This window comes from Ursus arctos, unplaced genomic scaffold (genome assembly GCF_023065955.2).
Source record: "Ursus arctos isolate Adak ecotype North America unplaced genomic scaffold, UrsArc2.0 scaffold_25, whole genome shotgun sequence".
NCBI lineage: Eukaryota > Metazoa > Chordata > Mammalia > Carnivora > Ursidae > Ursus > Ursus arctos.
Window position 1 is genome coordinate 26,357,016 of NW_026622930.1, and position 26,061 is coordinate 26,383,076.

The window sequence follows — 26,061 nt, forward strand, 5'->3', positions numbered from 1 at the left end:
CTGAGGCATCCAGATAGCTCCCAGCTTCCTGAGGGACTTGAAAGAGAAAGAGTTGAGAGGTCTGGGAGTCAGGAGACCGTGGTTCAAGAGCTGAGGCTGCCAATAACCACTCATGTGACCTCGGACAAGCCTCTCTCCCCCTTTGGGCCTCAGTTTCCTCAACTATAAATTGAAGGAGTGGGCTGGCTGATCTCTCAGAGAGGTCCCCTCCAGCGTTCACGTTCTGTGGATCCTACACTTCTTGGATCCACACCCACCCCTTGTCTGTCTGCTCCTCAAATCAAAATCTTAGTGTTGACATTGAATTTGAGTTCATGTAGTAAAATCCTCTCTTTTTAGAGATGAGGAAATTGATATCTGGAAGAGGAAGGGGGCAGGCCGGCGGGGGGGACACGGGGAACACATGGGGGACTAGAACCAGGGTCTGCGCTCCCTGCCATATTCTGACCTTGTCTTTTAACCGCTGTCTTGAAGAGAGGAGCCCTTTGTGCAAAAGCTGGGCCAGCACAGGTTGGTTTGGGGCACGGTGGCTCCTTGCTCTTCTTCAGGCAATCTGCTCAGGGTCACGTGCCTTTGACCCTGGAGCAGGGGCCAGTCACCCTGTACTAAACCCAGGTCCAGAGCCCTGAGTCCTAGCCCTCTCTGTGTTTCTGACTAGTTGTGTGACCCTGCACAGGTCACACCGCCTGTCTGGCTTTATGTCTAGGGTTATATGAACTTCCTTGGACTGCAAGCTCTCAAGAACTGGGACTCGCCTGTTCTGTTTTGATCCCAGGGTTTGGTTTTCAAAGAAAAGTCTATTAGCTCAAATGTTTAACACAGAATCTGGTTTTTCCAGTAACCAATGATGTCTGAAGTCAAGTTAGCCCACAGAAGTCTTAGGTCCCTGACCACCAATGAAAGGGCTCCCTTGGGTCAGGCGCTTATCTCTTGTCCAATCAGTTGTGTCTGGAGTGTTGTGTGGCTGGTAAATACACTTGCCCTATCTAGAAACAATGCTTAGAAAGACATCTATTATAATTTCTATGTCTCAAAGAGGTTAAGTCACTTTAACCAGAACACAAAGCTGGTAAATGACAGTACAGAGTGGAACTCCAAAGCCCCACGTATTTCCCACTGCTGAGGACTGGCAGCTGTGGCCTAGTGTCTCCATTCTCAGCATATGATCCAGGGGACAATGGAGGTCAAGAGATGATAGCTACACTGAGAGTAGTACACTGAGAGCTACAGAGGTTCAGTAGAGGGAGCCAGCTTTCCAGACTTGGGGTCGGGTGGGGGTTCTGGGAAGTCTTCTTCTTAGAAGCGGTGGCCTTTGAGATAGGAGCTAAAGGACGGGCAAGCAGGGGTGGGAAAAATATTCCAGGTGAAGGAAATGGTGTGAGCCAAAGTATTTGGGTGATGAGATATGGGAGAGGAAACTAGGGGGGGATTCTGAGCAAGTAGGACTGTGCTGAATACCAGATACATGAGGGGACATATATGAGACAAGCTTGTGTGCCAGGCCTAGTGAGAAGTTTGGGGCTTGATTTGTGAGGCCATGGGGAGTCATTGAGGGTTGCTGAGCAGGTGAGAGGCCTGATTAGAACTCTGCTGCCAGAAAATGTCTGAGGAATTGTTTACAAGTCTGCTTCTCCTGCACGGTTATCTTCAGGCAGAGGTGGGGAGGAGAGCAGTGGAGCTGAGGAGTGCCAGTGGCACCCCCACCTTCAGGCGATGACCTGAGGAGTGAGAAGAGCGTGGCAGTGGCCAGGGCTTCATGACTGGATGTGAGGGGTAAAGAGGAGGGGGAGGAGCAGGAGACGCCTTTCCTTCCTCCTTTGGCCACCAGCCTCCTCCGGCCTGAGGTCTGGTCTGGTGAGGCAGAACACAGAGCATGCCTCTGCTGTCTGTGTGAGTTCCTGAGCAGTGAGATCTTTAATTTTTGTCTGCTGAGCCCTGATGGGCGAGGGGCCAGCCTGTGTTACAACCTCCTGGAGGCCCCTGGGCCAAGGCACTCAGACCAGAGTGGACGGAAACAAGGAATGAGTCATGCAGGCAGGCTGGGGCCCACTGGGATCTGGCTGAGCCTCCTCTCCCACTCCCCAGCCTGGTGTCTGTGCCCTGTCTTGAAAAGTTGGAGGGTCCAAGCCTGTCCCCAAGAGCTTGGGGTCCTACAGAGAGTATTGGAAGCACCAGGGAGAACCTCATTGGGTGTCTCCATTCTCAGCATATGATCCAGGGGACAATGGAGGTCAAGAGATGATAACAGAAGGGGCTATCCCCCTTTCTTTGTCTTGATGATGAAGAATGCATGGAAGGCTGCTTACGGGCCTCCCTGGGAAGAGCTTATTCTGGGAAATACCCTACAGCAGCTTTTGTTCTCTGTTCCCTCAACTCCTATCCTTTGGGGTATGAGGGAGACCACTGCATCCCAGCAGGAAGCCAATGGTGGGGACAGGCTGGAGACCCCCGTGACAGCCAAGGGAAGATGTTGCTACTTGCCTTGTCCTCAAATTCCAGCACAGCCATTCCAGAATCCTGGATAGGTTGGCACAGCCCTTTGGCCCACAGGACTTTCTCCCTGAGGATTTTGAATGGGTAATACAGTATGAGATTCCTCCCCATCCAAATCCCCCCCACCCTGTGGAGCACTCCAAACCCCTGTGGTCTTACCAAAAGGAACTAAAAGGAGGAGGCCTTCCAGGCTGCTCACATTGTTTTCCTGCTCAGGTCTTCAGAGACTCTGCTTAGAAAGAAGCTAAATTTCATCCCCCAGGAGTTCCAAAAGATTCCACTTAAGCCAGAGCCTGGAGGAATTTATGCAGGTAAGTAGGAAACATTGTCTGAGCTTTAGTTAAATGCACAGAGCTTTCAAATCAGCCCACTCTTGTATCAGAGACTGGAAATGGAGAGAAATGGAGTACAACCTACTGTTTTGAAGAGCTGCATTTTCACATCATTGCAGGGCATCCTGGAGCAAGGGTAGGCTGCTGCAGCAAAAGCAGCATGGGCTTGGGAGCTGTCCCAGACTTTCTAGTTGACTTCTGGCTCGACTCCTAGCTGTCTGACCTTGAGCAAGAGTCTTCACCCCTCTGGGTTTGTGAAATGGGAATTACAATGCCTACCACACAGGGGCATACAGATGTTCTATTTATGGCACTTTTCTTTTCCAAAGAGAAAAGGTGAGGGGTAAGATGAGCCTTCCTTTAGCAATTGAAACCAATTGGATGTAGGGTAAGCTTGATTTCCTTCCTTCTCCTCCACGGGAGGGAATCAGATTCACTGAGACTCACCGTGATGACTTACCTGCCCTTGACCCAAAATGCGTCCCTAGCTGTAAACAGACCTGAGGAGGGTGGGATGTGCTTGGTGGGGGCTCTCCTATGACAGCAGTCCAAGTGGCCATCAGCACCCCCCACTACACCACACACAGCTATGAATGCTTCCAGTTCCCAGAGAACTGCACCCAGAGGGGCGTTTCCAGAGCAAGCTCCTCTGGAGGCTGGCGTAGTCTTCACACCTGGAACCTGACAAACCAAGGAATGAACTCTACTGTAGCCACTTATTAGCTCTGTGATTGTGGGGAAGCCATTTTACCTCTCTGAGCCTTCATTTCCTCATGTGCTACGTGGTGAAACAGGAGTACTTGCTTCATAAAATCACTGCGAGAATTCAATGAGAAAATGTCTGGGAAACACTTAGCACCACGCCTGGTGCACTTCAAGCACTCAAGAAATACCAGCTGGCAGATGGAGTGGCAGTAATCGATCCCCCCGCCCCTCACAGATTAGATGGACTGGTTATCTCATTTGCCCTGAAGGCGGGGGTAGCAAGAAGAGCATCTTTGTCTCCATTTTCAGATGAGAAAATAGCTGAGAGCTGAGCTCAGTTCACAGAAGACAAAAGCATGCATGGCCACCTGGAGAAGACAGCATTGGCAGACCGAGGCGGGGGGACGGTGAGCTCTGCGGGGATGCCAGGCCATGGTGTCTGAGGTGGAAGGGTCTTGGCAGCCCCCGTGGGCCCTGCAGGAGTGAGCTGGAGACTCTTCATTCAGCCCCCACCTTCCAAAACGGAGGCTGAGGCTGCGCCGTGCCGAGGTCTCAGCTGCCCAGTGTCTGTGCAAGGACATCGGAGCCCACGAGCTGCTCCAATCTGGATGGCCAGGGGCCCAAGCAGCCTTCCTTCAGCTGTTCTGCCCACTGATTAACCGGGAAATGTGTTATTTGTGCTGAGCGGGGGAACAAGCTCTCCTGGGGAGAGGAATTTGGGGCTGGAGGTCCAGTCACTTCCAAGGAAGAAAAATCCCTGGAATTCTGTTGGAAGTCTGAGTCTCAGCAAAGGAAACAGAAATTCACTCCTCGTTTTGGTCTTTATTTACCAACTTAGTTTAGGTTCTGGTAGCCATGTGGCTGCTGGCATTATCCCAACAAGACATGGGAAAGCGAATAAGTGGCCCTGGGTGTTCAGCAGTTCTCCATCCCCTTGTGTGATGCATGTGTCCCAGCAAACCTTTGCTGCAGGAATCCTTTATCAATCCCTTCTGCCTCTCTCTGAAGGACTTTCCAGAGATGATTTCCTTCCCCCTCTCCACAGCCCCCCCAGATGGGTGAGTAGGCTTAGCAGGGTTCTGTGCCTCACTGGGGAGGAAGCTGGGATCAGGGGTGAGGAAGTGATGCACGGTGAGTCAGGGGCCATGCTGGAAACAGTTCACCCCCCTTCTTGTCCTGGGCAAGAAGGGTAGAGGGGGAGAAAAGGTTCTGGTAACTCCATATCATCAGGGAATTGATTGTGGGCCTGCAGGCAGGGAAGGGGCGGGGAATGTGCAGTGGCGGGACCCAGGTGGTACCAGGGGCAGAGGGGCCAGGAAAGGTACCACCGGTGAAGAAGGCTGCTGAGGCACAAGCCCAGGCTTAGGAACAACATGGTGCATGCTGACAAGCTTGGGCTTGGGTAAGAAATGATCGAAGTTTGAGTCTTGCATCTGCTACTTACCAACCAGCCAGTAGCTATTCCCAGCCTCGGTTTCCCCTTTTACGCGTGGAAATCATAATGCCTCCTTTATTTTGTTAAATGAGTCAATTTATGTAGCATGCTTAGCACAGTGCTTGGACCATAGGAGGCTCCATAAATTTTGGCAGCTTTAGAAAAGAAAAACAAACAAAAAGCTCAAGTGTTTATGGGATTGGAGATTCTGAAGAGCTGTATCAACAGGTCCCAACAGTTACAGGGGAGGGAGTGATGGGCGGTAAGAGGGAGCCAGGACAGGGGGATGGCACGGGGGTGGGGCAGAAGGAGAGTCCTCAGAGTGGATTAGCCAGGCTGCAGCCCCAGGAGAACAGGGTGGGAATTTCCAAGGACCACTTGTACTCACAGAGGAGTGGGCGGGGCGGCTAGTGGTGAGGGAAGTGTGTCTGCATGAGGGTTTTGGCCCAGGCCAGTGGTGAGAGGCTGAATGGGCGGCAGACTTCCAGAAGTGCAGACGGAGGAGACGGAGCAGTAATAATGACTTGGACACATGGGAGGAAAAAATAGCTCAGGGACAAAGATGACGCCAAGGTTTCTGGCCTTGGGAGGCTCATGGGGCTCTGAGGTGAGCGTTGAGGGATGAAGAGGAGAGCTCCTGAAGGAGCAGGGCAGGTAGTGGGAAGAGGAGGGCCCCCCCATCCCGACCTAAAGAGTGGGGTGGATAACAGGGCTAGGGGTAGGTGTGGAGCTGAGACTTTCTCAAAGCTGGGAAGGTGCCGTGTCTCAGGGAGAGAACTGAACATTCTGGAAATTCAGATGGCATTCATCTCAAAACACAAGGCGCAAGATTCAAGGAGATCCTTAGGACCAGCCTTGGAGGCAGCAAACACATGCACTGGGACCAGTAACTACTGCCAGAAACTCAGTTTTTCTCTCTTAAAGTGGGTCTAAATGTGGGCCCTTTTTACTGGATGGAATCATTCCGTCATTCATTTACTTAGCCAACCACTGAACACGTATTTCTTGGTTGTCTGTTGGAGTCAAGCACTGTTCTAGGTTCTGGGGAAAAAGTGGTGAGCCAGGCAGACAGGATATCTATTCCTTTGAGCTATCACTGTGGCTTGGGAAGCCAGACATGATTTTATAGGTTGTTGAACAGGATTCTTCTGTGATCTTTGAATTTCTGCTGAGGCCGCAAAGACTAGAACAATAAGGACTAAATATTCTCACATTCCAAAGAGAAGTACTAGACACCGTCCAAAAGGCAGAACTGGTTCAACAACACTTGCGCCACATCCCTGGATTCCAGTCTATACATGAAAGGGACTGAAGAAAGTTGTCGAGGTAGGGAACTGTTGCATTAGTAGGCAAAGGGGAGATCTCCCCTGAGGGCACTCCTCAGCGCAAACCAAGCGCCAAAAGAACCAGTCACAGAGCTTGGGGGCTTCCAAGAAGAGGAGACTAGCATGACTCCCCTTAACTCTCCCTCCATGGATGCTGAGTTGCTGGAAGTTGCAAGCACCCCCCGTGCCCCAAGGCACAGCAAGGAAGTTCTGGGGAGAACCCAACATGTGTCTTTTGGAATTGAGGATGGGCATAAATGAAGAGACTTGTGTGCACTTCCTGTCTGGAGGCCTCTGACTGTGGATCCTGGCCGGAGTGGCTTCTATGGCCAACTGAGGAGCAGCCAAGTCACCAGTGGTGTGCCGGCACGGACAGACAAGTCCCACAAGAGGCAGGGAATGCAGGAGTCTGCAAGGGGCTGGCCAGAACGTGCTTTGCTACAGCAGTGCAGGGTGGGGTCCTGCGGGGAGACTCCCAAGAGCCCACAGATGTGCCCATGAAAGAAAGAGCACTGGCACCTGCCAGCCAAAGGCACCTGTCACAGGATTTTGCCACTAATCCTGTAATATCTCTCCCCCAACCCTGACACGGGGGAGCCACAGCAGAAAGGGAAGGTTAGAAAAACAGACCATGCAAGGGGCACTTGGGTGGCTCATTTGGTTAAGTGTCCACCTCTTGATTTTGGCTCAAGTCATGATCTCAGGATCGTGAGATCGAGCCCCGTGTCGGGCTCTGCACTCAGCGGATAGTCTGCTGGAGATTCTCTCCCTCTCCCTCGGCCCCTCCCCCTGCTCTCTCTCTCTCTCTCTCTCTCTCTCAAATAAACAAGTAAATCTTCAAAAACAAAACGAACACAGTCCATGCCTTACTCTCCCTACCACAGGGTCTTGAGCCAGAGGATAGGCCCATGGGGGGAGGGGAGGAGTATTAAATTGGATGCAAGAATGGTCAAACTGGATGAGGTTTTGATTTGGACAGGACCAGACTTTTTAGTGCCTAAAAATTGGTCTTAATTACAGAAACGAGACTGTTCTTGTAGGTGGTGGGGATAGTCAAGCCAAGGACTCTGCTGGAGATGTCATTAAAGGTGGAGAAGGGAAATTCACCATACCATGGTTGAAGGCAGTGAGGGGACAAAAATGTAGCTCTGTCCTCAGAGACCCTCTCCAAGTTCAGCCCATTCAGTAAGTCAGTTACACAGGTAAACAAATAAAAAAGATACTTCCAACTGGGCATTAGACTAAGCAATGAAGGTAAAGCAGGGTGAGGTGGTACCGGTGGGAGGGCTGCTGTAGATTGGAGGCTCAGGGATGGCCACTCCAGGAGAGGGGAAGCAATGAAGAGCTAATTCTGTGAAACATCTTGAAGAGAAGTGTTCCACGGAGAGGGCAGCGGGCATTAATGTGTCTTGTTCAAGGAGCAGAAAGGAGGCTGCAAGATGTGAGACAGATCAGAGAGGGGGACGCAGCCATTCAGGGCTTTGATGGACAGTCAGGAGCAGTGGCCAGAGTCCGACACTAGGTATTAGCAGTGCCCATCCTTTGGTAGCGTGGGACATTATTCACTGGTGCCCTCCTGCCTGCCCTGTCACTCTTCCTTTCTAGGGAACAGTAGGCTGCAGGAAAGCACCGGGGCCAGCACGCTGGCCAGGTCTTCAGGCTTGAGGGCAGGGGGCCATGGTGCGAATGATGAGCTCATTGTTGGAGGTAGTCAGAGGGGTGGCAGTCAGCATTCTTGCACCCCGCCCCCTGGCTACCACCTCAAGGTGTGAGCGAGCACACACCAGGTCAGCCAGAGACTCGTCGAATCCCTCCTACCCCTCCTCTGGCACATTCCCGAGGGAGTCCAGAGAATGGGCTTCTGAGCCCGAAGCAGGAGGCCAGGATTTCATCCCCTTTTTGGACACGCGCTGTTTCCTGGTGTGACCTTATTCAAGATCCTCTACGTCTACACCTCTGTTAAAAAGATGGTATCTCTCCTAAGATGCGCCGTCGCCGCCTCAGGCCTCGCCTGGACCCTGACGCAACAGGAAAAGGTTGAAGATCTGGGAGCATGGGCGGCATGGTGGCCCAGGACGCAGCCAGCTCCACTAGAGGGCGCCCCCCCCCCCCGGCGACCTTCCAGCGCTCACGCATCCTGCGGCGGCGAGGGGGAGGCGAGCGCCCCAGGCGGCCCCGCGCGGCCCCGCGCTAGCCGACCCCGGAGCGGGCGCCCCCAGTGGCCGGGGCGGGAAGCGAAGGGGCCGGGCGCCGGTCCCTGAGGGCCCGGCTCTGTCACGCCGAGCTTAATACCTCTCCTGGCCTCCTTTCAGACCTTCGAGGCCGCAGCCTTGGTCCTGCCACCGAGAGTTTGTTCCAGAGGACAGGGCGAGGAGCTCCATCCGGGACAGGTCAGCAGTTCGAGCTTGCCCAGGACGAGAGAAAGGTGACCAGGTGCCCCTGTCCCGGCAGGCGTCGTCTCCCCTGCCAGCCGTCGGGTCAGCCCTGCGCTGCCCCCAGCTCCTCACGGGTTAACCCCCCTTCGCCGCCCGCTCGCTTCCCGGTGCCAAAGTGGGTGTTGCTGGAATTCCTCTCTCCCTCTCCCGTAATGAGGGGGCTGAGCTGTCCCTCAGAGGAGGGGGCATGGTGTAGATAAAAGAGACGAAAAAACAGGGGGAGGTTTCCAAAAATAAAAGCGTCCGTCTCCCCTTCAGAAGGCTGCAGAGACGGCAGAAGGCGCGAAGGTGCCGCGGCGGTGCGCGCCTGGCTGGAGACGAGCGGACGCCAGGCTCGGGGCGCGCAGCCCGGGGACCGCTCACGTCGCCCAGCCCTCGCCCCGAGAAGGCTGGCTTGGAGCCTCTAGACCGGGAGAAGCGGGCCACCGTCCGGGGAACGGAGCGAGGCCGCCGCAAGCCCCCGGGGCAGTTCCCCCCCTCTCACCGCTCTGCAGTCGCCCCCGGAGCCATGAGGCCCCCGACCACCCACCGCTGCCCCAGGCGCGCCCTGCAGAACCCCTGCGGGGGCCTCCTGGCCCTCGCCCTGGCTCTCTTCGTGGGCATGGGCCATGCTCAGAGGGACCCAGTGGGAAGATACGAGCTGGCTGGCAGGGACGCGAATCGGCTGCGGCGCCCCGGGGGCAGTCACCCCGCAGCGTCTGCAGCCAAGGTGTACAGTCTATTCCGAGAGCAGGACGCGCCAGTCCCGGGCTTGCCGCCCACGGAGCGGGCCCAGCCCGGCTGGGGGAGCCCCCGGAGGCCTGCCGGCTCGCTGGCCAGGAGGCCGCCCCGCGCGCAGCAGCCGCGGCGAGCCCAGCCACCTGCGCAGACCTGGAGAAGCAGTCCCTCGGGCCAGCAGCAGCCCGCAGCCAGGGCCCGGGCCGCACCGGCTCTCCCGCGCCTCGGAACCCTCCAGCGGCCCGGGGCTGCGCCCCCAACCCCACCGCGAGGGCGGCTTACGGGGTGAGCACTGCCGAGGAAAGCCTGGGGGTCGGGGGGGAGGGAACGAGGGCGGGTCTCCATGTGCTAACTAGTGGAGGGATGCGCAGGCGAGAGGAGAGGGCCCCGGGCTCGTGCCCTTGGTTTCTCCGGGAGCAAGGCGGCCTCAGGACTGCAAGGAAAAGCACCGGGGTCCCCAAGCTGAGGCTCGGAGATCCGACCCACTTTCGTAGAGTTGAGGGCAAAGAAACACCATTTTCACCCTTTCGTACCAGCTCGCCGAGACCTGACGTTAAATCCTTTCCCAAGGCGTCCATGCTTTCGCCTGCCCTCCACTAACCGGTTCCCGCAGACTCCCCCAGGGCTGCAGGGATCCGAGAGGGAGCCCCGAGGGGGCAACGGGGTGGGAGGTCCAGTCGCCTGAGGCCCCAGAGCGGTTGAGCGGGCTCAGAGCGCAGGAAGGTGGAGGACGTCGGGGCTCCAGCGTGCCAAGGCAGACGCATCTCCGGGAAGGGGGCTGGCAGCGAATCCTGAACTTGGCTACAAGTGTACGAGTTGGGACGCAGGTCGGGCTGGGCCCACGCGTGGCTGAACGTGGGAGGGGGAATGGGCTCGAGGGCACTTTGGGCCGGAAGCCCGCTCGCGCTCTAGCTCTGGCACAGTGGGTACGTGGGAGAGTGCGTCTGTGTGTGCGCCTGTGCAGCTAGGTGTCAGCGCGACTCTCAATCTGCGGGACCCTCTCCCCCCACCCGGCGATTTGCTTTTTTCCCCTCTCCCGGGGCACCCCTGCTGCCCGCTGGGGGCGCCCTCGCAGCGTCGGGAGGCTCGGAGGCAACCCCATCCCCAGTCGGGGTTTCCTCATGGCAGAGGGGCACTTGGCCTTGTCTGGGTATGCCACGTGTCTCCAGAATGGGGGCAAAGGGAGCCCCGGGCAAGGCGGGGCTGGAGGAGGGCTGGATCAGAGAGACTGGGAAGGTCTCTCGCGGCCCTTTATGGCCTGGACCCCATTTACCAGTTGATTTTAGTCCCAGTACTCAGCAAGGACACTTGTACCCTCGGTTCTACCCTGGAGGACTGTGTGCCTGGTGGCCTTCCGCTCCAGGTTTTCCTTGGCTGCTGAACTCTTCCTATTTCCTCAGGATTGCCTCCCTTCGTTCAGATCTCTGCTGAGACAGGTCTGCTCTGACTACTCCTGCCCCACCCTCTCTCCCTTTCCACGTGCTTTACCTGTTCCTGCGTTTATGGCCTGGTCTCCCAGCCCATACCAACGTCAATTCTACAAAAACAGATGCTTTGTTTTGTTCATTGCTATGTTACTAGTGCCTAGAACGGTGCCTGCATACAGTTGATATTCGTTAAGTATCTGTTGAATGAGTGGATGAACTCCCTGCTTCCCCAGTAAGGCCCAGCTTAAAGCAGGCAGAAAGTAGACCCATGCACTGCCAGGTTGCTTACACACAGGATCAGTCAACAAGTGTTAATGGAGCACCGGTTTTGTTTCAGTTTTTTCCTTTCCTGACGTGTGCAAGTGAATACATGCTTCCTACGAGCAAGTGTGCAGAGCCTGGGACAGGGGATGGGGGCTCAGAGACAAAGTTATTGTTCCTGCCAAGAGAGCAACTCATTTACTTAAAATGGAGTTGGAGAGATGGACAGATATGTAACAACGAATGTGCTTACTAGTAACGGAAGCTTCCCATTAAGCATAAAGGAATGGGACAATTATGGCTGAGGAGCTCAGAGGAGCTGGGGTCCCTGAGCTCAATGGGCTGTCTGAGGGGACGCAAGAGGGGAGGAGGCAGGAGTGGGGCCCAGAGGTGTAACACTGCCAAAGGATGAGGGCTTCTCACTGTTGGCACTGGCCTGGGGGCAGGATGGCACCCTGGTGTAGGGAAGCCATCAGAGTGAGGCTGGAGGAATAGGTTGGGCCAGTTCATGGAGGAGCTTATAGCGTAGGCATTTAGGTGCAAGTTGGGCGAAGGTAGAATAGTGGAGGTTGGGAGAGGAAGGGTGCACTATTAGAAGTTATGAAATGAGGTGGGGATGTGCAAAGCAGATTGTCACCACAATAAAGCTGGTATATGTGCACAGGTATGTAAGGACACGGGCTGGGTGCCACCCCTAGGCACCTGTCATACACAGGTGCACACATCGAATCACATGCTGGGTTTGGCTCCTCCTGCAGATTCTTTCCTGCAGCTTTAAGAGTGGGCTCCTCTGGCAGTCCACCCAACCACTCCAAGTGAGCTGAGTAGCAGTCTTGTCCATCTGCTTTCTCTACGCAGTCTCATTCTGGCTAATGGCTTCTGGCCAGGCTGACCTCTCTGGCAACTGCCTAGTGGGCTTCTCAGGGCCAAGGAGCAAGTGCCACCTGCTGGTGAAGCTTGGAACTGCATTACTACCATGGGCCATTCATTCATTCCACGACTACTTGAAAAGCCTATTGTATGCCAGGCACTGTGCTGGACCATGGAGATACAGTAGAGACCAACACAGCTGGTGTCCTCACAGAACTTGCATGTAGTGGGGATTTATCGCACACAACAAAGATTTATTAAGCATGTGCCAGGCACAGTGCTAGTGTGTGCAGTACGTTGTAACCACAGCAGACACAGATCCTGCACTAATGGAATTTATGGTCTATAGGGGACTTTTTAAGCCATTGTTTCACAATATTCAGTGTTTCTTGAACTAGCCTCACAGCCTAATACTTTCATAATATTTTCCTTGATCTTTTCCCTCTTGGTCTATTATTTTTCTTTAAATTTATACACTGTAAAAATAGCAGGATTTTGTATTTCATCTATTTTTAAGTATTTTATATTATGAGGTTTTGTACAAACATATTTTAAAAAGTATTGGAAATAATATAACGATCCAGATTTTTCAAGCCTTAATATTTTGGCATATTTTGCTTTTGATTTTTTTAGTTGAAATTCCCTCCATAAACTTGTCTCTTTCTCCCCAGAGTTAGCCACTACCCTGAATTTACTCATGATTCCAATGTATGTTTTTACACGATTACTACAGATGCAATCCTCCATAAAATACACAATATTGTTTTGCATATTTTAAACTCAGATAAGTGATACCATACTGTATTATCCTCCTACAACTTGCTTTCTCCCCTCCTCATTAGATTTTTGAGTTTAGCCATGTTAATATAATCAGCCCATGTTTATTCATTTTAACTGTGGTATATTATGCCGCTGTCTGAATATACCACAGTTTATCCACCCTCCTGGTTTTGAACATTTAGATGACTTACATTTTGTTTTGCTGTTACAAACTGTGCTTGACTCATTTTTCTACACAAATTCATTTTTCAAGGATACTTTGTATTACTATCATAGTTGAAAATAATACCACTAATCATAAAAAGAGGGTAATTGTAAGAAAATTGAAATGAAAATGTTCTCAAATTCTAGTCAGACACCCTATCTTAGGAAGCTCAACCGCGTGGTGTGTCCTTCCTATTGAAAAGGGAGACTAGCATGTGTTGGGGGAAGGACCTGGCACGGGAACCCAACCTCAGACAGATTTTTTTCACTGATCTAATCAGGCTAGAAAGATCACTGAAAGGGGGATCACTTTTTCACCATGCGACTCACATGAATGCTATGGTTGTGGAAACCTAAAACCCCCTTGCTTAACCTGGGTGTGGCCCATCCATTATTTGGGAAACAGGGGATTAAGTGAAACAAAGAAGTATTAAATGTATGCCACGTGTCAGGCGTTGTGTTAGACACAAAGAGGAATAAGAGAATTCTCAAGATAATCAAGATGGGGACACGTACAACCAGTAACCTGAGACAATCAGGACTAAATGATTGCAGTGGATGGGGAATGGGGAAGGCAGAGGCTCTATCAGGGGAGGTTTACACAAAGGAGGTAACATTTGATCTGGAAGTCTCGGAGTATGCAAAGGACTTCAATCAGCAAAGAGGGGGAAGGCATTCTAGGCAAAGAGCAGTTTAAGAAAGGCATCAAAATGTGGCCCAATGTGGTGCCTTTGTGGGACAACAAATTTTATAGCCTTGGAGGATCATAGCCTTGGTTGTGGAAGGGCATGGGCACGGGGACAGGTAGGTGATGGGGGCAGTTAGACCGCACAGGCAGGTGGGGGCCTGGCCAGTTTCACAGAGGCCAACAGAGAGTCAGGGGAGGTTTTTAACAAAGGACCAGTACAATCGTATTGGTCCTACGTGGACCAGCAGGTGTTCTAGGCTGTTAGCCAGATGTGTCCCCAAGGGTTGGACAATGATGTTGGATCCTGAGTTGATGTTTGTTGAGAGGTGTCACCTGGAAGGTAGGGCTCATATGATCTCATGGTGTTACCTTCCAAGGAGTCAGAACCATTGAGTCAGATATGCCCCAGCCAGTCAGACTTACTTGCTCTCTCTAGCTAGCCAGAGCCTGCCGAATGCTCTTCTCCCAGCTGAATGGTCATCTCCCACCTCCCTGGGCCTCTGCCCAAGATTCTAATATTGGCCTTGAAAGAACTCTCAGAGTCCCCCTTTGGGCACCTGAATCCCTCTTGAGTGCCCTTCCAGCCCTAGCCTGGCCGCCCCTGCCTGGCAGCCTTTGATTCTGACCAGGCCTCACTGTGTTCCTAAAGGCCCTGAGGGCTCTACCGCTGGCAGGCAGGGCAGGGCCAGCTGCTGCCTCCCATAGTCAGCTACAAAGCTGTCCTGAGGGCATCTGGGGTGACAGCTGGCTCATGGGGCCTCCTTGGGCTGGGCTCCATGCCATGACCTCCCAGCCAAGTGGGCCCCTCAGCCTGTGCTTTCTGGGCACTAACAGACCCTAGTTCTTAGAAAACTCCCAGGGCATGCAGTCTGTTTCCTTGTGAAGACCTCCTAGGCCTCTAAGAGGACTTGTCACCACCACAAGGGGTAGTGACTTACAAATGCGTGGGTAATATACCCACCCCTTCTTCCAGTGCGCACACTCAGAAAGCCCGGGTATAAGGACCAACCCCTTCCTCAGAACCCAGTGACTTGGGCTTTCATAGAGCCAGGAAGCCACGGAAGGCAGCGGTCCAGAGAGGCTTCGGGGTGGCCAGGATGGCCCAGCTTTTGGCTGGGAGGACATTCTGGGAGCTCCCTGGGAGGCAGCTCCCCATAACTTTGGGCCACAGGGCTAGAAATGGGCTTCAGCTTTTCCAGGCTGCAGGAATTTATTTTGAATGTTTTGTAAGGCTCCAAAAACCACACAAACTTTGGGGTCCACTCAAATGTCAAGTAAACTCGTAAACGAGACCAGATGCTCACTCTTCTGTCCACAGAGGTCACAGGAATGGCCCCCTCCTCTTCACCCTGATTCTCCAGCTCGTTCTCTGCTGCCCCACTCACCCTGTTTCAATGAGTGCTCAGTAGACAAATTCTGATGGTAATAATGGGGTCCGCAAAGCCAGGGCCAGGCCCAGGCCCTCAGAAGCCTTCTCTGGGGGGATCCCTTCTAGAGAAGTCACCCAGGTCCAGGCATTTGGGTCTCTAGATGGAGAGTCGGGGCTGGTGAAAGATGCTGGTGCTACAGGGGCTTCACCACACACCTGAAAGCAAAGCTTGGCTGAGTTGGGTGAGTACCCCAGCAGTTACTACAGACCAGTGTCTCCTGTAGGGACCCTCAGTGCTGGCACCAAGGAGTAGCTGGGGAAGGACTGTCCCGCATTAAGTAAGTTCCATTCGCCTGCCCAAATAAAAAGTGTGCTCACTATGCAGAGGCAGCTTAACCCAAGGCCCCAGTTTCATCTTCCTACCAGCTCATCACCTCAAGCCCCTCTTAAATAGAAATTCTGTAACCCCAGGTCCCTCTGTCTCCCCCCGCACCACGCACCAGCCTGCCTGAGGGCCAAGGCTCCTCCCCTGAGCATTTGTTGGCAGGTGATGCATATGTATGTCCTGAAGGGTGTTCTAGGTGTGTTTTCCAGCTGCCCTTAGATAAGCGGCGTTTGTGGGGCAAAGGACCACTGTGTTTATTCGTTGGTGAGAGGCGGTGTAGGGTTGGAGCATGACTTAGAGGCAGGCCAACTCGGGTTTGAATCCGGCTTCGGCACTTACGCATTGTTGAGCCTCGGTAGGTCACTGAACCTCTCCGAACTTGCTTTTTTCATCATCTGCATGATCACTGTCATTCATTGTCCCAGGAAGTGCCTTCTTTGTGTTAGGTATTCCCGGTCTCGCGTGCTCTCTCTCTCTCTCTTTAATCATGACAACAACCCAGTTAGGTGGGTACTATGACCTGGGAGTGAAGTTGCCCGAGATCACGCAGAGAATGACAGTCAGGACTCAATGTCAGATCTGCGGGGTCGCAAACTTCTTGCCCCTGGGCCACATGGCCTCCCTAGAGAAGGATAGTCTAGGCAGCCTGGCAGGTTTCCCCCGGGCCCTGCCCGTAGAGGGTGGGACCATCCAAGGGGCTCTGGGAATAGTACCTCTCTGAGCACCCTTGTGCTGACCCAGTTTTGCTGACCCCACAGGAGGAATGTCTGCGGGGGACAGTGCTGCCCAGGATGGACGACAGCAAACAGCACCAACCACTGCATCAAACGTGAGTGCCCCCGCCCTGTCTACCCTCTCCCCCTCTCTCCCTCAAGGTTGGCCAGGCCCAGAGACTCCAGGACCTGGAGCAAGGGTCTCTTCCCAGTCTGCCTTTCCAGAATGGAGGCAGTGGGCTGTGGAAAGGAGGTTTTAAAAAGGCCTCCAGCTGAAAACAACTCTCAGATAAAATTCCCCACTTGTGTGTTCAAAGCTTCCTGCATTCCCCTCTTGCTGCCCCACTGTGTTGGTGGCCCACTCCCCCTGTCCATGGGGCCCTTGGACGCCCACACACCCCTGTGATCTGCAGCACATGACTGGCCCCAGAGCCTCTGCATCACACAGTTCTGAGGGCACCATTCACCTTGCATACTCTGGGAATCCCCCTCTGCCCTGGCCGCTGGCCCTGCCGGTCCTGGCCTCTGTCAGGCCTCCTGCCAGCATGAGGCTGTCAGATGAGGCTCCAGCCCCGTGTCTGGAGCAGTCTTCCTTCCTCCTGGCTGGCCCCGATGAGAGAAAAGAGAGAGTCGTCATCTTAATTATGTGGAAAGCAAGGAGGGAGGCTGGAAGAGCCAGGGCCTCCATGCCCAAGCCTCCACTCACCCCATAGAGGCAGTGCCAACAAGAGCCGATGCCTACGCGGCTCTCATTTTGTGCCAGGTACACTTTACAAGGCCCACAGGACAGGGAGTACCACTATCCATTGGGCAAAAAAGGAAACTGAGGCACAGGCAGGTCACTTGTTCACGGTCACGTGGCCTGGAAATGGCAGGATTTGAACTCAGGTAACCTGACTGCAGTGTCCCTTTTCTTTTTTCTTTCTTTCTTTCTTTTTTTAAAATTTTTATTTTGTTATATTAGTCACCATACAGTACATTCCCAGTTTTTGATGCAATGTTCCATGATTCATTATTTGCATATAACACCCAGTGCACCATGCAATATGTGCCCTCCTTAATACCCATCACCGGCCTATCCCAATCCCCCACCCCCCTCCCCTCTGAAGCCCTCAGTTTGTTTCCCAGAGTCCATAGGTTCATTCCCCCTTCTGTTTACCCCCCTTCATTCTTCCCTTCCTTCTACCGATCTTCCTATTTCTTATGTTCCATAAATGAGTGAAACCATATGATAATTGTCTTTCTCTGCTTGACTTATTTCACTTAGCATAATCTCCTCCAGTCCCGTCCATGTTGCTGCAAATGTTGTGTAATCGTTCTTTCTGATGGCTGAGTAATATTCCATTGTATATATGGACCACATCTTCTTAATCCAGTCATCTGTTGAAGGGCATCTCGGCTCCTTCCACAATTTAGCTATTGTGGACATTGCTGCTATGAACATTGGGGTGCATATGGCCCTTCTCTTCACTACATCTGTATCTTTGGGGTAAACACCCAGTAGTGCAATGGCTGGATCGTAGGGTAGCTCAATTTTTAACTTTTTAAGGGACCTCCACATTGTTTTCCAGAGTGGCTGTACCAACTTGCATTCCCACCAACAATGTAGGAGGGATCCCCTTTCTCCACATCCTCTCCAACATTTGTTGTTTCCTGCCTTGTCCATTTTTGCCATTCTAACTGGCGTAAGGTGGTATCTCAAGGTGGTTTTGATTTGATTTGATTTGAATTTCCCTGATGGCTAATGGGGTGGCTCCCTGCCACTACCTTCTGCCAGGCCCTAAGCCTGGCTACAAAGGCTCAGTCTCACCAGAGCCCCTTCCTGCCTAGCGACAAGCCCCAGGCCCTGTTCAGTGTGAGGGTTTCACAGCTAATGGTCTACGACAAAAACTTGCAGTGTTCCCAGCCCCAATGGATGCCCTCAGCTCTGATTCTGAGGCCTCCCGAGATGGGGATGGGATGGGGACACGATGGGGCTGCTTCTGTTTCTGTGGAGATGGAGATGCTGGCTCCCCCAGCTCTTGGTTCTGCTTCACACCCCATGGCCCTGACCCTCTCCCAGCCTGACAGGGAAGCTCAGGCAGAATCTTGGGTTTCTCTAAGGGCCCCCAGGTAGAGAAAACAAAACCCCCAACTCAAAGACAAACAGCAAAGCAGATCTTTCCCCTGAAAATTCCTTTCCTTTTCAGGGAGCCTGGATTAGTGGGGCTCTCAGAGGACAGGCCCTCTCTGGCTGGTAGCAGAGATGGGGGAAAGACACTTGTCCTTCATAATTATAAAGATGAAGACAGTGCACCTCGGGTGGCTTGCTGAGGTCACAGACTCATTGGAGGAGGATCAGACTCAGCATCAGCAGCTCCCCTAGGCAGAGAAGCCAGGGACGTGGGTAGCCAGGGTTTCGTGCTCAGCAGAAGCTCTGAGGTTGGGCACTGAAGCCCGGGCACTGGTGTATTTTTAAAGCTCCCCAGGCAATTCTAGCCGGGGCTGAAGACCACTGAGCAGAGTTTGATCAGTCATAGGAAGATCTGCCTTGGGGGCCCTAACTCAAATCTGGTTGTTCCCATGAATCCTCTGGGATCTTATTTAAAGGGCAGATTCTGGGACTCCTGCGGGCTCAGTCGGTTAAGTGTCTGCCTTCAGTTCAGGTCATGATCCGAGAGTCCTGGGATCGAGTCCCGCACTAGGCTCTTTGCTCAAGGGGGAGCCTGCTTCTCCCTCTCACTCTGCCGCTCCCCCTGCTTATGTGTGCGCATGCTCTCGCTCTCTCTGACAAATAAAAAAAAAAAAATCTTAAGAAAAATAAAAAATAAAAAAGTGCAGATTCTGATTCAGCAGGTCTGGGGCTGGGCTGGAGAGTCTGAGTTTCTAACAAGCTCCCAGGGACTGCTGGTGCTGGTGGTGGTGGTGGTACAGGGACCACACTTTGAGTAGCAGAGCCTTGGGGCACTCTGGAGGACTGGGGAGGGATTTGGGGTTGGAGATGGGGTGGAAGGTTGGTATGTTCTAGTGAGCTTGGCAGAGAGGGTTGCTGAGATTTGAGCTGAAGCTAGAGCAGGGTGGCTTCAGAGGGGGTGGGCTTCTCACCAGCTGCCTGAGGGTTCTGGGCCTGGGCCTCGCTCTGGCCCTCCAGCCCTGGAAGGTGTCAGTTTCCTAACTTGTTCATGATTTTCCCGTGTTAGTCTCTGCCAAACTGGAGTTTTGACACCGGAAACTCAAGGTTGGGTGAGTCTGCAGATTGTCAGAAACAACGTGTGTGTGTGTGTGTGTGTGTGTGTGTGTGTGTGTGTGTGTGTGTGTCTACCCTTGTGCCCCAGCTGGGGGAGGCTCTAGCATGCTGCCAAATCCCACTCCAGCCTGGGAGCCCTCAGCCCCCTATTTCTCTCCCGGTCCTCTGGCCCTGCTGTTCCCCCGGTCATCCCCCCTGACCCTGGCACGCAGGCTGGCACCTCTCCTGGAGCAGTTGCCAGTGGGCATTAGCCTTTCCCACTGGAAGTTGGCTTGCCCACCGAAGGGCTGTGTGCTAATTAGCTGGGCCTTGTGCTGTTTGCTTGTTGCTATTTTGCTACTAACGAGCCTAACGAGAACCACGTGGGCGGTGGGGTGTTGGCTCCGTAGAATGTGGGGCTCTTGGCTCCACACCCTGTCAGCTGGCTCTCCTGTTTCCCCCCGTGGTTAGCATCTTCCTCTCCCCTCCCCACAGCTGCCCTCCTGGCTGGAGCCAAGAGTGCCAAGGCTGCGGAATGTTCAGGACTCTTTTCTAGCACTTTCACACATGTGGGGTGCCTCCTTGGCCAGCAGGAGAGGGGGGCTGACAAGGAGGGGTGTGTGACCTACCCCCATGGCCAAGAATGAAGTCTAGTCCCAGAACCGTGTGGAGACTCAGTCTGTCCCCTGGTCTCTGCCAGAAATCTGTGGGTCCGACCCGCTACTCGTATACAGGGAGGGATGGCCCTTGCCCCCTGGGCCACCCCTCGGCCCCCTCTTGCCTCCTCTCACAGAATCCTCGGGGGCTGTGACTTACTAATCCATCTGCCTGGCAGGCCCCTCCCTTCACCCCCGTCCGGTCTCTGGACCTCTGGGAGCCACTGCATCTGCCAATGACCACTGTTGGAACCCCAGCTCCTCAGTCCACCCTGGCAAGGTCAGAAGCTGGGCTCTCATCTCTTGCTCCGGTCTTGGTATCTGCCTCCCCTTCTGCGGCTCTGCCAGCTCTGCCACAAGATTTCTGTGTTTATGTATTTGTGGAGGCAGCTGCCGGGGGCCTGCCTGAAGTCCTTCCTGAGGGGAAGCACTGTCGAGTGTGGGCTGACTGGATCCTGTTTATAGTTAGGGCTTTTGGGAGACCGTCCAGCCTTCCCAGACTGGCTCACCCCCATCGCCACCCCAACACACAAACAAGATGGGGGGCTTCTGAAAGCTCACACTGGGGAAGATTTGAAGAATTCTTTGAGTTCTCCTTTTATCTCAGCCTAGATGCACAGAAGCTATTCTGGGCAGGGCAGAGGGAGTCCCACAGCTGTTGAGGAAGGGGGTAGGGGGGTTACTCCACCTGCAGCACCGCCAAGCAAGAAGGCTCAAGGTTAGGAGCCTGTGCTTGGGATTTGGGTGCCAAATCCAAGGAATTGTGGATCTGAATCCCAGCTCTGTGTCTTCAGGCAAGTGACTGGCCCCCTTCTACCATAGAGCCTCACCCATAAAACGGGTATAACCATCTATATGATAGTGTTGTTTTGGGGGATTAACAATAACACTGTAGCTATTACCGTGGGTCAGGTACTATTCAAAGTACTTGATATTGTTAATTTTTGATCCTCACAATCCTATAAACTAAATTCGATCTTTCTCCCCATTTACAAGTGAGGTTAGCTATTTGCCCAAGTCCTGCATCCAGGAACCAGCAGACGCTGGATGTGAATGCAGGTAGCCTGGCTCTGGGGTACAGGGCTCGTGCTCCTGATAAATGGGCACGTCTGTGTAGAGAGCTGTCATTTTAATCCAAATCCAGGAGGTTGTGCTGACTACTTGGGTTTAAATGCAAGCTCCACCACTTAGCTATGTGGCCATGGGCAAGATGCTTACGCTCTCCGTGCCTCAGTTTCCTCACCTGTAAAATGTGCCTAGGGTTAGTCTCCACCTCACAGAGTTGTAAGAGACAAATGAGATAACTCAAGTTAAATGTTTAGTTCAAGGCCCAGCATGTTCTCTGTGCTCCACACGTGTTTGGCCTTGATGCTGAGAGAAGGGACTGTGTCACACAGCCCTCGGCACAGAGCAGTGGCAGGTGCTCATTGGACACAAAGGAGAGGCTTAGTAAGCATGTACTGAGTAATACAAGGCCTATCCCAGGACTATGCCGACAAGTCCCCTTCTGCTGCCTCACTTCTCTCAGCCCTTCCAGAAGACTCAGGAGCTCCTGGAGTGGGCCTTGGCATCTGCCCCTGCCTTCTGGGTCCAGAGCCTCCACAGGCATGGTGGCTTTTGTTCTGGTCCACAGCTCAGTGCGATGAGAAATCCATTCCCCCTAATGTAGCCCTAATGTGGCCCCACCCATCCCATCTCTGTAATGACTCCATCCCATCGGGCAAAACTATGGCCAGGTGGACAAGAGCCCCAACTTTGGAACCAGATTCCTTGGGTTCAAACCCTTCCTCCATCACTTAGTAGTATGGTGACCTCAGGCAAGCTGCTTGACTGCTTTCAGCCTCGGTTTCTCCATATGCCAAATGAGGATAAGAATAGCACCCATAGTAGTTATAAGAATGAGGAGAAGCGACACATGTAAAGAAGTTAGCCCAGGGCCTCATAATGGTAAATGCTGAGCAAACGTTAGGGAAAAGGGTCATGGCGGGGGGTGGGATCTTCACCGACTGGTTAGGAACTGCCAGGAGCCAGAGTCTGGAGCGTCTGTGTGGCTTCTCTCTGGAAGAATCATCCTATGAGAGTCAGTAGTTGGCAGGGAGTGGAGGAGAGCAAGGTGAGAGGTGGCTAAGGGGGATCATTACATGACCTCAGTGGAGACCCAACTAACGTGAAGGGTACAGTTGTAGCAAGAGACCATCATCTCTCTCCTCACCAAGAATGGGTACCTGAGATTTTCCTCGTGAGCAGGCACATGCCCCAAGGCTCTTTGCTCAAAGAAGTATTTAAGAGATGTTCTTCGGAGGATCCTGAAGCCAGCTGCTGCTGTGTCCTATTGATAACAGGGGAGTGCCTACATGGTCCTTGTTTGGTAAAGGACTGAGTGGGTGCAGGATCTTGTGGGTGGCCTGGTAGTTTCCTTCCTCCATCCCCAGCCTCCTCTTCTCGCCTCCTTGGCTGGCATCTCCTTTTCTACCCAACATCTTAATGTTTGGCTTCCCCAAGACTCTGCAGATCTTCCAAATCTCCCACACAAAGAGGGGGGCCATGGGAGCCAAGCCAAGCATTAGTTGTCCCCTATTCTTGAGCACTAGTAGGCACTGTTAACTGTCAGTCAACAATAATAACAGCAGCCACACTGTGTGCCGGGGACCACCCGAAACATTTCAACCCCGTTCACCCTGTGAGTGGTCATCGTGTGATTGTCTTCCGTGTCCCCCTCCCCTGGCTGCTGCTGGTCCTCTACCCAACGGCTAAACATTGGGTTTTCCAGGACTGAGTCCTGGGTCCTCTTCTTTCTCGCTGCACCACTCCTGGAATGATCTAATGTATTCCCGTGGATGGAAGCATCATCTCTGGGTAGACGACACCCAGATTTATGTGTATCTTCAACCAGACCTCTCCTCTGACCTCCAGACTCCGTCGTGATGCCTACTCAGTCAGCATCTGCTCCTAATGCTCCCCAGACATCCCCACCCCCAACTTGCCCAAAACAAGCTCATGGCTTCCCTCCGTCTGTGCCAGCTGCCCTGCCCAGCTGTTACCCACCCTGTTAAAAGGCACCCCCATCTGCCCACATACTCCAGTCAGACAATGGGGGCACCTGGACACCTTCCTCACCAAGCTCTTCCTCTTTGTTTCACCTCCTAAATCTCTTGGGAGCCTGTCTGCTGCTCCCTGCTTCCCCAGCTGCCTCTCTTGTCCAAGGCACCAGTATGGGCTCCTGGGTGATGGCTGCAGCTGGCTGCACCCAGCCTCATCTCCCACAAGTCCCCTCGCTCACCAAACCAGCCTGGGTTCCTGGGATACACTGCCTCCGGGCCTGTGCCTGGGCTGCTCTGTTAGCTTCCTCTCCTCTCTTTATGCGGCTGGTTCCCTACCCTCTTTCCCCGTCTCTGTTTCAAGTTCCCCTCCTCAGAGGCGTTTCCCTGACCACTCTGTCGGGGCTTCCCCACACCAGCCTTGTTATTCTGGAGCCTAGCCCCTGGCTCTTTCTCCCTCCATAACCCATACCTCCATTTCGATTCTTCTGCTTATTTGTTTGCTGGTTTTGTGACCATCTCTCTAAGTTGGAAGCTCCACGAAGAAGAGGACAATGTCTGTCTTGCTTACCAGCCTGGGTGAATAGTAAATGTTGGTGCATGACCATTTTCTAGATGACACTGAGGCTCACAGAGGTAAAGAGACTTGTCCAAAGTCATACAGAATTTAAACACAGGTCTCCTTGAGTGCCAGGTGGTTCTCTCCGCCATGCTTTTGCCCCAGCCCCGGTTGAGTTGTAAGCAGGAGTGGTGTCTTTCCTCCCTCCTGATCTGCCTGGGTCCTGGGCAGGGATCTGGTGGTGCCGCAGAAGGTGCTTGTTGGCTCCAAGTCAGCCACAGAACTGTCTTCCATGCCCTAGAGCTGCTCCCCTAGAAAAGCCTGGTTCCTGGGCTCATCCCTGATGGAGGCTGTCTTGGGACCCCGTCCCATACTTCTCTCATCTCCAGAGGCCCCTCTGGCAGTGATGCCTCCGAAGCCCTGCCTCTTCCCAGACAAGGCCCTCAGGGCAGTGCGGATCGCTGGGTAACTCTTCTGCTTTAGGGCAGGAGCTGGAGACAAACCCAGGCCTCAGCCCTGGGCGGTGAGCCCTGCCCAGTGGTCTCTTTCTTCATGCCTGCTGGAGCCGGTGGGAACTGGGACTGCTCTCTGCCCTTGGCCTCCTGCCCCTGACTGGCCCAGCATTGTGGCATTTGTTAATGCAGTTAGCAGGGCGGTCCGTGCTGTGGGGCTGGGGGCCAAGGTCTGACTCACACCTCCCCTTCCTCCCCTCTGGCCGCCAAACGGTAGAGGCCCGCTTGGCCTGCCAGACGGCGTCTGCAGAGAGCACACGAGGGGCCAAGAAACAGCATCTTTCTCTCATTAGAGGCTTTTATGTGAACACAACTGCTATTTTGGAGCCGGGTGCTTGGCTGGCCCCTGAGCCCCAGCGCCGTTTCCAGCCGTCCCGAGCTGAAGCCCCAGCACAGCTGTGGCGGGAGCAGGGCAAGTCCTTGAGGACCTGACTCTCCCACAGCCTGGGGGCTCAGGGCCGAGCTTGGGGCCTGGAGACACGGCCCCTGGGAAGAGCCCATGTATGGAGAGGACAGTCCCCCCACACTTGTGGGGACAAGACAGGGATTTCCTTGGCTTCAGAGATCTCTGACATCAGGTCCCTTTCTGTAGATATCAAAGGTCAAGACTGTGGAGAAACTGCTGACGGCCTAAGTGGACACCCCACCTCCTGGAAGAGAGCTCCAGGGCTAACCAAAACCTCTGGGTGGAGGCCTGAGGTGGGGTGCCCAGGGCAGGGCTGAAAGAAATACTGAGGGCGGGTAGGCGACTGTCCTGAGTGCAAAGGCCTCTGGGTGTGGAAGGGGACAGGGCCGCATCCTGAGGGAGGGATCGCTAATTCAGTGGGTAGGTTCTTTGTGTCCCACTGACGTAGATTTTAGGAAATATGGCGATCTCATCTAGGGAGCACCTGAGCTTCAGGTGTAGGGGTGCTGGGCCCAGAGTCTGATCTGGAGCTAGGGTTCATCTCCCAGACAAGAGCAGAAGGTGCTGGAGGTCTTAGAGGAGGTGCGGGGTTAAGGGACCCGTCTTGAAGTCAGTGCCTCATCTAAGAGGTCATAGATGGAGGCAGAAGGTATCTCTGGGGCCCAGGAGGAAGAGCTGGAGACAGAAGCCCCACCTGGGCGGTGGGGGTGGAGAGGGGACCGGCTGTATTCAGCACCTGAAAAGCAGCCCTGCCCCTGCACCACAGGGCTTGGTTCATCCCTTTAACCAGGGCCTGTACTGACATTGCCTTTCCCTGGGAAACAGTGGTGGAAGGCAAGTCCAGAGGCCATCTCACCTCTGCCGCTGGGAGATGGATGGTGGTTTTCCTTAAAGCTCTGCAGTGTTCCAATAGAAAGTTCCAATAGAAAGTTCCAATAGAACTTTCTGTGCTGATGGAAACGTTCTATAGCTTGTTGTTCAACGTGGTAGCCATGAGCCACATGTGGCTACTGGGACTGAGGAACTAAATTTTACATTTTATTTGATTTTAATCAATTTCCTTTTCTTTTCTTTTTAAAGATTACTTATTGATTTATTTGAGACAGAGAGAGAGTGTGTGCAAGTGGGGAAGAAGGTCAGAGGGAGAGGGAGAGGGAGAAGCAGACTCCCCACTGAACAGGGAGCCCAATGCGGGGCTCAGTCCCAGGACCCTGAGATCATGACCTGAGCTGAAGGCAGACCCTTAACTGACTGAGCTACCTAGGAGCCCCAATCGATTTCATTTTAAATAGCCTCCTACAGCTTGTGGCTACGACATTAGACTGGGGTGCATAACTAGCATTCTGTTTTGTAGCCTTTACAAACATGACTTCTGCAAAATGTCACAAGATAAGACAATTAACCCCAAAGCATTTGTCCCTATCACAGGCAAAGGACAGTTAAGAAAAAGCTCCCAGATGTCAGCAAAAAGAGACCATTGGCACATTGACATTAACCTAATAGGTAGACAGATTCATGACCAAAGCCCTGATTGGCACAACTCAGC

At 53.4% G+C, this 26,061-nt stretch overlaps 1 protein-coding gene across 3 annotated transcripts in view; it reads left to right on the forward strand.

The window, feature by feature from the left end:
* The first annotated feature begins 1,329 nt into the window (after nucleotides 1-1,329).
* LTBP2 (latent transforming growth factor beta binding protein 2) overlaps nucleotides 1,330-26,061 on the forward strand; it is a 108,029-nt gene continuing 83,297 nt past the window's right edge. The window contains exons 1-4 of one of the 3 annotated variants that reach the window (XM_057318709.1): nucleotides 1,330-2,804; nucleotides 8,603-8,715; nucleotides 8,984-9,727; nucleotides 16,185-16,255. In XM_057318709.1, the coding sequence (XP_057174692.1) occupies nucleotides 2,799-2,804; nucleotides 8,603-8,715; nucleotides 8,984-9,727; nucleotides 16,185-16,255 (934 nt within the window). In that variant the 5' untranslated portion in view covers nucleotides 1,330-2,798. Of the gene's footprint in view, nucleotides 2,805-8,596; nucleotides 8,716-8,983; nucleotides 9,728-16,184; nucleotides 16,256-26,061 lie in introns of those variants that run through there. The other 2 variants (XM_026519507.4, XM_048220085.2) reach the window with 2 other exon arrangements.